At 41.2% G+C, this 11597-nt stretch overlaps 1 protein-coding gene across 2 annotated transcripts in view; it reads left to right on the forward strand.

The window, feature by feature from the left end:
• The window catches only part of LOC125770366 (protein bric-a-brac 1-like), a 130460-nt gene that overhangs the window by 111019 nt on the left and 7844 nt on the right, over positions 1-11597 (forward strand). For both annotated transcript variants that reach the window (XM_049439856.1, XM_049439857.1), the window contains exon 4: positions 10974-11383. In XM_049439856.1, the coding sequence (XP_049295813.1) occupies positions 10974-11383 (410 nt within the window). The remainder of the gene's footprint in view (positions 1-10973; positions 11384-11597) is intronic.

The raw sequence follows: 11597 nt of genomic DNA on the forward strand, positions 1-11597 counted from the left end.
TGTTATTTTACTTTTTTTTCTGCAATACATGCGTACGATCAACGCATTGCCATTTTGATTTGGTTGGAAACACATCATGTGGTTTTTGGTGTGATCGTTATCATAAATAAAATTCTTCGCAGGGGTAAAATCCCTCTGCTCGTTGTTTCGCGTTGCGATGGAAAGTGACGCAATCAGAAGCGACACTATTACCACGAGATGTAATGAAATTTAAATATCGTTTAACCACGATACTTTCCAGCGATTGTTTAAACATTAACCGCACAGAGAATGGGGATAAAAATATCATCTCCCTGCGGATGCGGATGCCCACCATGACGAAGATGAAGATCGACGATGACGTGGAATATTTATTACTCACTGCACCACCAACAAACAAAACCATTCGAAACCAGCAAAGCAATATTGTGGCTTCGTGTGTGACGGTAAGCAAAAGGAAGTGATCTCTCGTCTATTACTTCGTACGTATAGCAGCATTTGAAGCATTCCTATTGTCAACGGGGGTTTTTTTGTTGCGCTGGGTGAAGTTGCAGCGGAAAACAAGTGAGAAATTACCCCTCCACTATGGCCATTCCCCATCGTTAACCTTCCCCCAAGTGGTGCTTAGATTAGTTACGTCAGGTATTTCTCCCTTTGTTATTTATCTCGTCGTGTCCCCCCACCGACTCTTAAAGATGAGTGTTTCATTTAACGATAATTGCTATATTTTTTATTATATGTAATTTAGTGAACGAAAAAGATAGCGAACCGATCGCGAGCGCGATAGGCAATAAGGGAATGAGTGTTGTATTTGCGCTGGTGGTTCGGTTCGGTTATGGCTAAACCCGGCACATACCGCACGCGCTGTACAAATATGACACATTCGCGCTTTTGCCGACATTAACGCGAGCAACGCACACAGAAAAGAAAACTCCCTCACACACACACACTAAATGTACATCATAAAGATAGGTAAAGTAACGATGACTTTGGCGGCGAACTCGTAAATGTTTGCCCCCCACCCCCCTTTGAAGGATCATGGGACACTGGTGAGGGTGGGGGGTGTGCAGGGGGAATGTCCGGAGGAGCTCGGTCTTGTTTTAGGCAATCTTTCTAAAAGCGGCAAAATTAAATGGTAAACAACATATAAACACATCCACGGTGATGGTGCGGAAAGCGTGGTCCGTCTGAGGCAACCGCTCAGACACATACACAATAGAGGAAAACTCTAAAGTAATTTTCCACCCCCAAAAAAACCCCCTCGCATCCCCCCTCCCTTATTTCTGTTGTCTCATGGTATAAGATGCTGCAAACTGCATCCAGCCACGTCTCGTGGTGTGGACTTACTTAAGAGATGTAGTTGCAACGGACCATTCGTGCTGTGTTGTTTGTGCGAGTGTTTTGCGCTTACACAAAAGGTAAACAGCATTGAATTATTTCACAATAGAGCGAAAAAGAGGAAAATAAAACACAAACGCCTGTATGTGACAACGGGCACAATGTATGTGTGCGTACGGTTCGGTCATGCGGTCCCTCCCATATGAAAATCTAAACCCGGCCCACAACCACGTGGCGATGATGAATTTTTATTCATGCTTTTAATGAGTAATGGTGGTGTGAAGATAAAAGAAACCGTTTTATTTTACCTTCCCGTCAGCGGCACTGGGTACAGGTACGCAGTGAAACCGACGACGGGAAACGTGTCCGATCACATTCCACAACGCAAAACATACTCTACATTTGGCAGTGAAGTATGTGTAATTTATTTTTATTTTTTTTTGGTTTCCTTTTAATTCACGGCTCTAAAGTTAACCCTTTTTTTTTGCTACATCGTCCACTGATTAACCTTCTTTTATACCTTTTTTTTGTAAATGCTTCAATGGCCTTTGAATAGGGACCGACCGACAGTCGGTCCCGGTGTGCGGTCGGATCGTCAAGAAACTGTTGGCGCGCGCGTACGACTCGTCCAGTGTGGCTCCAAACATTCGTGCAATATGTGTTTGCTGACAGTTACATAAACATACAAGATGTTTCTTTGTCTGATTATTACATTTGGTCGCACAGTTTTTCTTTTTTTTTTCTTTTTGGTTTCTTTCTCTCGCTCACTCTTTACATTCTGTCCATGCACAGCTGTTGAATGTGTGATGACTTCAAAGAAAAGATGCGTGTGGAAATGAAAACCCGATTCGTGTGCACGGCCACATGATGCCGACAGTGATATACACCGTCGTAATCGGTCGGGCAAGGGCTGAGGTTTGAGAAATTGGAGTATCGTTTTCCTGTGTGTGTGTGTGTGTGTGTGTGTGTGTGTGTGTGTGTGTGAGTGTGTGGAATATTATTTATGGCGCGATAGTAAAACAAATTATTGCATGCAAACCGGTACGAGGTCATAGGGAATATAACTAAGATGTTAATCAAATTTTGAAATTATGGAAAATGCTTTTGGGAAAAGCTCTTAATGATTTTTTCTCAAAGTTCTGAAGATCACTCACTACAACATGTCATGAAGTCTTTTTTTAAATAATAATACAGCTCTGTACAGATTAAGGGAAGTCACTCTATAAAACGCTGCTAATATAGTAACTAAAAGGCATAATTAGACTTAAATAATGCCTGGCGAGAGAAACCACAACGAAAATTTAGATAAGTTAATTTAAGATATTTTATGATATTAAGAGCCTCCTTCCCGAAATTAGCTTGAGATCATTTGAGCTTGGAAGAGTTCTTGCTATAGGTCTTGGTATAGGTAAAGAAAAATTTAATAAAACCTAAGATCCAAAGTCCTTGCGGTCTTATTATTGGTAGATAAAAGATTAGTGGATGTCTTCAATTTCACAATGTCCCTAAAGTTATTATATCTTTAGCGAAAAGTGTGATTTATTGTAGAGACACAATCCTATTTGTCCGAATAGATTATTAGAGACAGATTCTAAAACTTTCTTCTTAACAATATTGAACAAAAAATTAGTTGATCTAAAGACAAAAAGTCCTTACAGTTTTATTGATGGTACACAACTAATGAGTAATTCTTAAGACACCAAATCTTCGACAAATTCAATAAAAAGCATTAAGAAGCAAAGGATGCTTTCCAATTCCAAACATGTTGTTGTACAACGTGTCCATGCAACAATTTATTTTTATTTTAAAACAATTACGTCCGCTGCAAAAAAGAGCAAACACTGACAGGCGTAATCGACACTAAATCCTTCATAATTTCCCACTTGTTGCAACTGCACTGCAGCTGTGTAGCACGCGTCCTGCAATACTGCTACATCAAAAACAAAGCCAAAAAAAGGATAAAACACCTATCAAACCACCCTTCGGACACCCCCGATCCCAACCCCGTTCACACAGAAGCTACCAAACGTGCCGTTGGTATGTAAATGATTATCCGATAATCGTATCAATCCACACATCGACCAAGCGTACCAGTAGCGGCGAAACCAGAGTAGCGAGAAAGCGAGAGAAATTGCCAATCGGTCAGCATTGGTCCCCAACACCCGTTTCCCTTCCAATTCGCTACATTCAATAATGCCGCCTCGTGAAGGTAAAGCAACAACATGGATCAACAACAAAAAAAAAACCTCGGAGAAAAACATACACTCCCACGCCCGATGGTGTGAAAACGTAAACGCACAGTCAAATAAACACTCCCCACGAACCACGAAGCCACCCACCGAAAAACATCAACCCCGCAATCGCATTTGCAACCAACCCCACCCTCCCAGTGGAAATGTGGCCAGCTTGTGGCACAAATTATGATGCAACTTCGTGCGAAACGTGCAGTGCAGATTTTTGTGTTTTCCCTGCACACATCCACACATCGCACACACACACACAGTTGCAGGGGTGCATATTTGTCGAAGTGCATCAATGCACTCCTACCATACCGAAACTCAACCTGGGGCGGGGTTGAGTTGTGGGGAGGTTTTGGGTGGTTGGGATGCAAATTGAATGAAATCATGCCACGTGCCCACGGCCACCGAATTGATGCTCTGGCCTGCCGACGCGATTTATGAGGTTACGGGGCAAAAATTCACACATACCCATCGCACACAAACACTTTTCATCCCCACAACTGCTAGCTGAATAAACATCATGTCCACAGTGCGGCAGATACAGTACAGAATAGTCGCATACACGCACAGAGGGAAAACGAGAGGGAGAGATAGAGAGAAGGAGAAAGAGAGCGAGAGAAAAAAAAGTGACAGAATCATTGCAAACGGTCAACTCGGGAATTGGAAACTCCCGAACTTCCCGTAATTGCTGCCATTCCCATTCCACGTTTGGTGGTGCAGTAGTTTGCGCACTCCACATTATTCACCGCAAGAATTTACCTGCATACCATGGGGGGTATTGGGAGAGCTGGTAGATATCAGGTGGTTTACTGGATAGAATTTTCGTTTGCCGGTTTTGTGTGTGTTAAAGCTCACACAGTCAAACATGACACAGGTGTGATTTTATCTGTGCTAATTGCTGAATTTATGCTACATTCTGTCACTTAAAGTGAAACGAATTTGCGATTCTTAATTAACTTGACTATCTGAACTCCTCTCTCCAACAAAAAAACAAAATCCTTGAATGGCCGGACACTGACAGTGACAAGCTTAGTCTATTTTATTCTCACTTCTGGTTGCCACAGTTAGTCCACCCTCAAATCAATCTATACACATACACAAACGCAATGACCCAATACATTGGTTGATGGAAATTTCCCAAACCCTTCCACTTAATCCCCACCACTTTGAAAATCAGGTCAAATTTAGGATTTCACCTGTTGCTGTGGTTCGTCGACCACAAATTGGAATTGGACCGCCTGTGAGTTGCCTTAATTTATGGTGCTCACTTTGTGGTTCACGACAATTGTGTACAATTTCAAGAACATTTTAAAGTGTATCGCTTCGTACGATATATTTTTACCACAAAACAAACAAACACTTGAAAAGCTCTTTTCGTACCAATGCGGCATGGGAGCTTTCTCTTTCAGCTTCCAAATGACACAAAAGCAGACAAATTTAACTCCCTCCTTTCACACAACTTGATCGACCGAGTGTCCTGTTTGCGTACGGGTCATCTACTTCAGTTTGCTGCTAACGATGAAAGCCTTCCGATCGATTCCTAAAACGACATGTAAAGTCGACACTCCATTTGATTCCCTCTGTCGTTTTTTTCTGTTTTTGTTAAACCATCGAAAACACTCCACACGAAGTGAGCTTCACCAGTATCGGACCGATTTGTCGGCATACCTTGTGCCGTTTTATTTTAGCTTTGTTTTTGGAAGCGAAGAACACTTTACCATTCGCGACAAAAAGTCAACTTTTATTCGTGTTTCACACAGTGGAAAACACTGCTACGCAAAGAAAGAGATGTAACGTTTCTGTTTTTCGCACGTATGAGGCTGGTGCCTGCAAACAACAAGCTTTCAACACCGCAAACACCGCCATGGTACGTCGGTGTCGTTCGCGGTTACGAGTGAGGTATTTTCGATAAATTCTTTCTGACTGATGCTTGGTTGGGTAGTACGGAATACTTGCTGTTTGCGCACTATCTTCTGTATCACCGAACGAGATCGATGGTCACGAGCATCGATAGAGGGAGGATTTCGGAATGGATGGAATTGGATAGATGTGCCTTGACACACGGTGCATCATCGTTCCGAGCGTGAACTTGTATCACCGACATGCTATGCATTCAATTTCCTTCAATTCTTGCACATTGTCAGAAAGTTTGGTAGATGCATCGTTACCATTGACGAACGACACGATGCAACTGCAATGAAATACATGCCGTGTGTCTACACACACGACAAAAAAAACTCCCACGAAAAATTGGTCTGTCGTTTGTTTTTGGGCTTGGGTTTTGCCGTCAAATTGGGCTCCAATTAAAGGCTGTTGTGATTTGTTCGTTTGCTAAATAGTTTCATTCGCACGGTGTTAGTTTTCGATCCAGTTTACTTTATTACTTTACTTTCTTTCTTTCTTTCTTTTTGTAATGGGTTTTTCAAACATTTTTTTTTTCTTCAAAATAAAGGACTCAAAGCTCTGTGCACAATTCGTTGTTCTATGATGAAGATCCTTCTAATTCCAGATAAATACTTCACGGCGTGTGGATAAACTTTTCGTAAAGCTTAATTGCCCAATGACAGCCGTTGTCACTTTTAGCTTAAAGCGAACCAACTTAATGTGCCATCATCATTTAATTTATTTTAGTCAATAGACTCGCATCGTATTCTCATGTGAAGCCCCATGGCAAGTTTTACCACAGTAAAGCAACGGCTTCTTGCGTGTTTGGCACGTGCCACACGCTCGCTTTGTAACAGCCAGCCACATGGCCGGTGCGTAAATGAATAATGGGGCACGCAAAACTGGGCCCCCACTGACAGGTCCACATCGGGGAAGCGCACTAACATGTGTTGGCTGTCACTTGCAATTCATTTCCGCACGGTTCGCTGACGGTTAAATCTGTCCCTTTTCTGTGTGTATGTGTGTGTGTGTGTGTTTTTGTTCGGTTGACTGCATTTCTTGTGAAAAAGTTAAACGGTAGCATACGGTGTTCCTCTGTGAACCTTTGTTTTTTTGCCGTGCCCAACCAAAGCTTTTCTTCTGCACCACGGATAATCAATCAGTCGAGCGGTGCATCGCGGTTGCACCCGGGGTTCCGCTGGTTGAGAATAACAAACGAAAACGACGCAAAAAAACAACAACAAACAAAGCACGATACAGCAATGATCGAGCAATCGGAACGGAAAACTGCATCATGCAAAAACGGCAACAAGAGACGAACCCCCACCGAACAGGCTGGCTGTAGGCACCGCAGCAGGAAGCTTGATAATATGATATCTTCTGGCAAGAGGTTGGGTGAAAGGGAGAGTGGGATGGGAAGAAGAAGGGCCATACTTTGTTATACGGACACTCACCCCCTACACCACCACCCCCCCATCCCCTTACTAATGGTATTCGAAACGTAGTTTCCCCAGCCCGTGGAGAGCACACAAAGTAACATTGTCATTACTATATTCATAATATTAATTATTTACGACATTCTGCACGCAATATTTATTTACCCGGTGTACCATTTGAAAACATTCGTCCGACTGTTTGGACTGTTTTATTCGCTTGTCTTTTATTTCTATATGTTGCTCTCCCTCTAACTCTTTCTCTCTTTCGCTCGCCGTTTGTTCAATCTGTTGAAAGGGATGGGAAGAACGGTTGGAATTACCTACGACCCTACGTAACACACTTTGCCCAGCTACACAGCACTGCACACCTGCACGCAAACGGTAACTTATGAAAGAAAACTAGAAATACAATGCAAAGCCTATAAAGCCCTTCGCACGCACGGTACACTAACACACATACGAACGGGTAGGCCAAGTAGGAAGATGACGGAAGCAGTAGTGGTTTACCAATTGCGCCACACACAACAACGACACACAAAAAAAAGCCCTTGCCGATTCCGATGTCGGTACCTTGGGTCGGTTAGTTTGTGGTCAGTTTGTCATGAATGGAGAAACCGGATAAGAGTTTATAGCGCACGGTAGCTGCGCCACCGAATGTCTTACTTATGTTTTTAAATATTTCTGCGTAGTTTACTAGTTTTTCTAAACGTATGCCGGGGCTGCCGTAAATTTACACTGTGTTGAATAAAATAAAATTACATCATCGCAGCCATACTTCCATCAGCGTCCGTGCAAACGGCGTACGATAATGAACGTTTTTAATGCTTCAATTTATCTATTCAGTGCTTTAGCATATGTGCTAGCCTGAAAGCATTGGTTGAATGTGCATTTGTATCGTTTAATGTTGCACTAGCATCAACGGCAAAGCATTTGCTGAAGGTGTGTATATGCATATTACCACATCAAATGTTGAAATATGACAAGTGTTTGAAATTGTTATGAAATGCCCTATAGCTACTAGGCCAAGGTGACAATCGTTTCAGATGGTTGATGGTCGTATTTCGTGCGAACCATTAATTTAAATTATAATTAATCTCTTTAATTCGCTCCTTGGCAAAAAAAGCATTGTAAATTACTTTCTTACAGTGTAAAAATGTACTTCGTAAATGAATTTTGTTTTGAAAAGTAATTTTCTAGTTACCCTTACTATTTTAAATTTCCTTATTTAATCGCTAGTTGTATGTTTACCTGTTCATGGTCTTGCTTAAACGTGTTCATGCTTTAAACATGGCTCTCACAATATACACCGCCGGTCAATGTGGAGGATCATTCTATTGAGCTAAAGCCTTCAACCAACATAGCCGGCACAAAAACCATGGCATGACCCTGAAAGCAGCTCCGGATCAAAGTTTGCTGCATTGTGCAGCACAATGTAGCAATTAGAGATAATAATTGATTACAGTTGAAGGAATATAAATAATGTCGAGAGAAATGATGCGATGCATCCATCTTCGTGCCGATGCGCGCAAACAGCACACACACACCAAAAAAAAAAGCAAGCAAGATAAAATGCATCATACCACCCGTACCACTCGTTGGAACAAGTGCTGTTTGTTGCATTCTTTCTTTCGTTTTTTTTTTGCTTAGCCCCTCATTGCATTTTTCGGGGCCAATGCAAAAGGAGCGCGCTGGATGGAAATGGAAACATTTAATGATCGTACGGTATGTTTGTGTGAGGCGCGTTTGAGACACGAAAAGCAAACCTCCTAACACGCGCAAATAGGGGTGGAAGAATGTGGAAGGAAAAGCATGGCGAACGTAGCTGCTAATGGGAGAAGCTTTACATCACTCATCATCGGTGGTGGTAGCGCCTCACGATGTGATGACAGCATTGGAAGTGTGTTTCGATGTGTTTGATTATTTTAGCTCGGTTTTTTTCTTTTAATTCTGCGCATACGAATACTTAAGTTTGGCAAAGTTTTCCCACCACGTCAATCACGCAGTGGCTAATTATTGACTTTACATGGTCATGCATGTACGAATGGTGCAGAGAAATAAGGTTAGATGGAATTCTTCTTATCTTGTTTGCAATTGGTCCGCTATTGTTATTTTCATTTTGGTTATTTTTTTTTATTTTTTAAATCAAAGACAACGAATATAATCTGTAATTGTTTTTCCCTTTTTTTCTTGCTCATATTATCAACTAGAACGAACAGAGGATTGAACCAGTTTTGAATTATATCAGGATTTTGTCACAATTTACATAAGTCAGCTTCGATGCATTCTCCTTTTCTTCTTCTTCTTCTTCTTCTTCTTCTTCTTCTTCTTCTTCTTCCTCTTCTTCTTCTTTTCATTTTTTTATTCATATTTTTTCTTGTTTTCTTCTTGTTTTCTTCTCCTCTTTTTCTTTGTCTTTTTCTTCTTTTCCTTTGTCTTCTTATTTTTATATGAGATAATTTTAAATATCGTGCTATGTCAGATGGCTTAAGGTGGATCTTTTCTTATTTCAAGACTTACCATACTCTGTTTTGCCTCTTGATTTCGTGTCCGTTGCTGTATCTCAAAAATCTTCCGTACCTATAAACCTCTCAAACAGTAATCCAGATTCCCTGTCCAAAGGATAACGCGTTGCTTCAAGCCATCCCTTCCTTAAATTGTGTATTTGCATTAAATTATACAATTATTAATTAAACAAGCAAATAATTGTAAACAAAAACAGATTTGAATTGAATTAGTTGAATTTTTTGTGAATGTGAATGAGCATTTAATATTTTTTTAAATTTAAACCAGATCAATCAGTTTTCACACCTCTGATAAGATTTTGTTTAATGCATTCCAGAAGCACTAGGCAATCACCATACAATGACATACCCAAGAACTGCTAACCACAGAATGCAACTAAAGGGTACAAGACCCACCCTTCCAGTACCGTTTTTTTGTGCTTTCGTCCTACGTTTATTCGTTCGTTTTGGCTTGAAATAGTTTGACAGCCCGTTTCGAATAAACGTTTAATCTCAACGGAACATGCAAAAGATCGGTCACCACTTTTTCTTCTCGTGCCCAAAACAATTTAACAGCTCGTTCCACCATAAAACTCCCGAGTGTCATGTTTTATTGTGAATTTTAAATATCATTGTTTTATGATTCCCACCATCACGGGAAAGCTGTGGCAAGTCACCATTTCGCCGTAACGCGCACTTCACGAGAAAAAGGAAATTCCAATAGGGGAACAAAAAAATCAAAATACATACATACGTGGCTTGCATCAAATAAAAGGTAAAAGAGATTCTGACCGCTTTTCTATAATGCAGCATCAACCCCCGAAAGTGGACAACGGAGCCAAACAATAACCCTGCAACGTGACAAAACACACACACACATTGTCACTTCATGTTGGCCGGTTGGTTACCGGTGGCAAAGTATAAGCCTCTCGATGCCGCAATATTTCGTGGTGATTATAATTTCATGACTTTAATTCGGCTAATGTGTCAAAAGCACGGTCACTTAAGTCCGTGCATTTCGCTCAAACCGATTGACGTGTTCCGTACCGTTCGTGGGCTTACCGTTTTTTGCTTGTTTCGTTTCAATCAATTGTTTTATTCATTCATTAACCGTTTGGGCATGATTCGTTTGATTTCGCTTTTATTTGAGTTTTTTTTTTGGTAAATTTATTGTTTTCTGACAGACGATTGATTTTCTGTTTTGTTGTTCTCGACTTTTTTATCTACAGGAATTCGCTTCATTCTTCATGCATTTCTGTGGTTTATTTTCTTTTCTTTTCATGTTTACTGATACATTTTGTGTAATTAATAACTGTCTGGTAGAGCGTGGTTTGTTTTCTTTCCTTTTGCTTGTTCTGCAACGTTTCACACGTTTCGACATTTAATGAAATGAGTTAATTTAATTTTTTAATGACATTTTCTTTTTGCAGGTTGTTCGCTAAAGGTTAAATTTATTCTGACGGCGTGACAATTCAAAGGATATTAAAAGTCGCTTAATGTGATCATTATGTACTATTTTAATGTCTCCCTATCGATGGCCATCTTCGTTTCTAATTGTAAATATTTTTTTTTCTATTTGCATTTCACCCCAACAGCAGAAAGTTACCAATATCAGCTACAGTCCATGTGGCAGAAATGCTGGAACAGCCAGAATCTGATCCACCATCTGCGCTTTCGTGAGCGAGGTCCACTAAAATCCTGGCGCCCGGAAACGATGGCGGAAGCGATCTTTAGCGTGCTGAAGGAAGGACTGTCGCTGTCACAGGCGGCCCGCAAGTACGATATTCCGTATCCAACGTTCGTCCTGTACGCGAACCGTGTCCACAATATGCTCGGACCATCGATCGACGGTGGTACCGATCTGAGGCCGAAAGGACGCGGACGACCCCAGCGCATCCTGCTCGGTATTTGGCCCGACGAGCACATCAAGGGTGTCATCAAGAGTGTCGTCTTTCGCGATGCCAAAGAGATGAAGGAGGAACCCATGATGTACGGTAGACACTCTGTAAGTAGTCGATCTTGTAGCGCACTCACCTCCTGTTGCCGGGTGTTGTTTTCGGGGGAATGGTTGCACATCAGTTTTTTTTTCGGTACTGGTTTTAACAAAATGCACTCCGAAAAAGCTTGTAAAATTGTTTCACAAAACCCCTAACAAACACTTAATTATTTTACCATGTAATGTACAATCCTTAAGCTATCGGCAGGAAAAGATGCAAACA

This window comes from Anopheles funestus, chromosome 3RL, assembly GCF_943734845.2.
Source record: "Anopheles funestus chromosome 3RL, idAnoFuneDA-416_04, whole genome shotgun sequence".
Classification (NCBI taxonomy): domain Eukaryota; kingdom Metazoa; phylum Arthropoda; class Insecta; order Diptera; family Culicidae; genus Anopheles; species Anopheles funestus.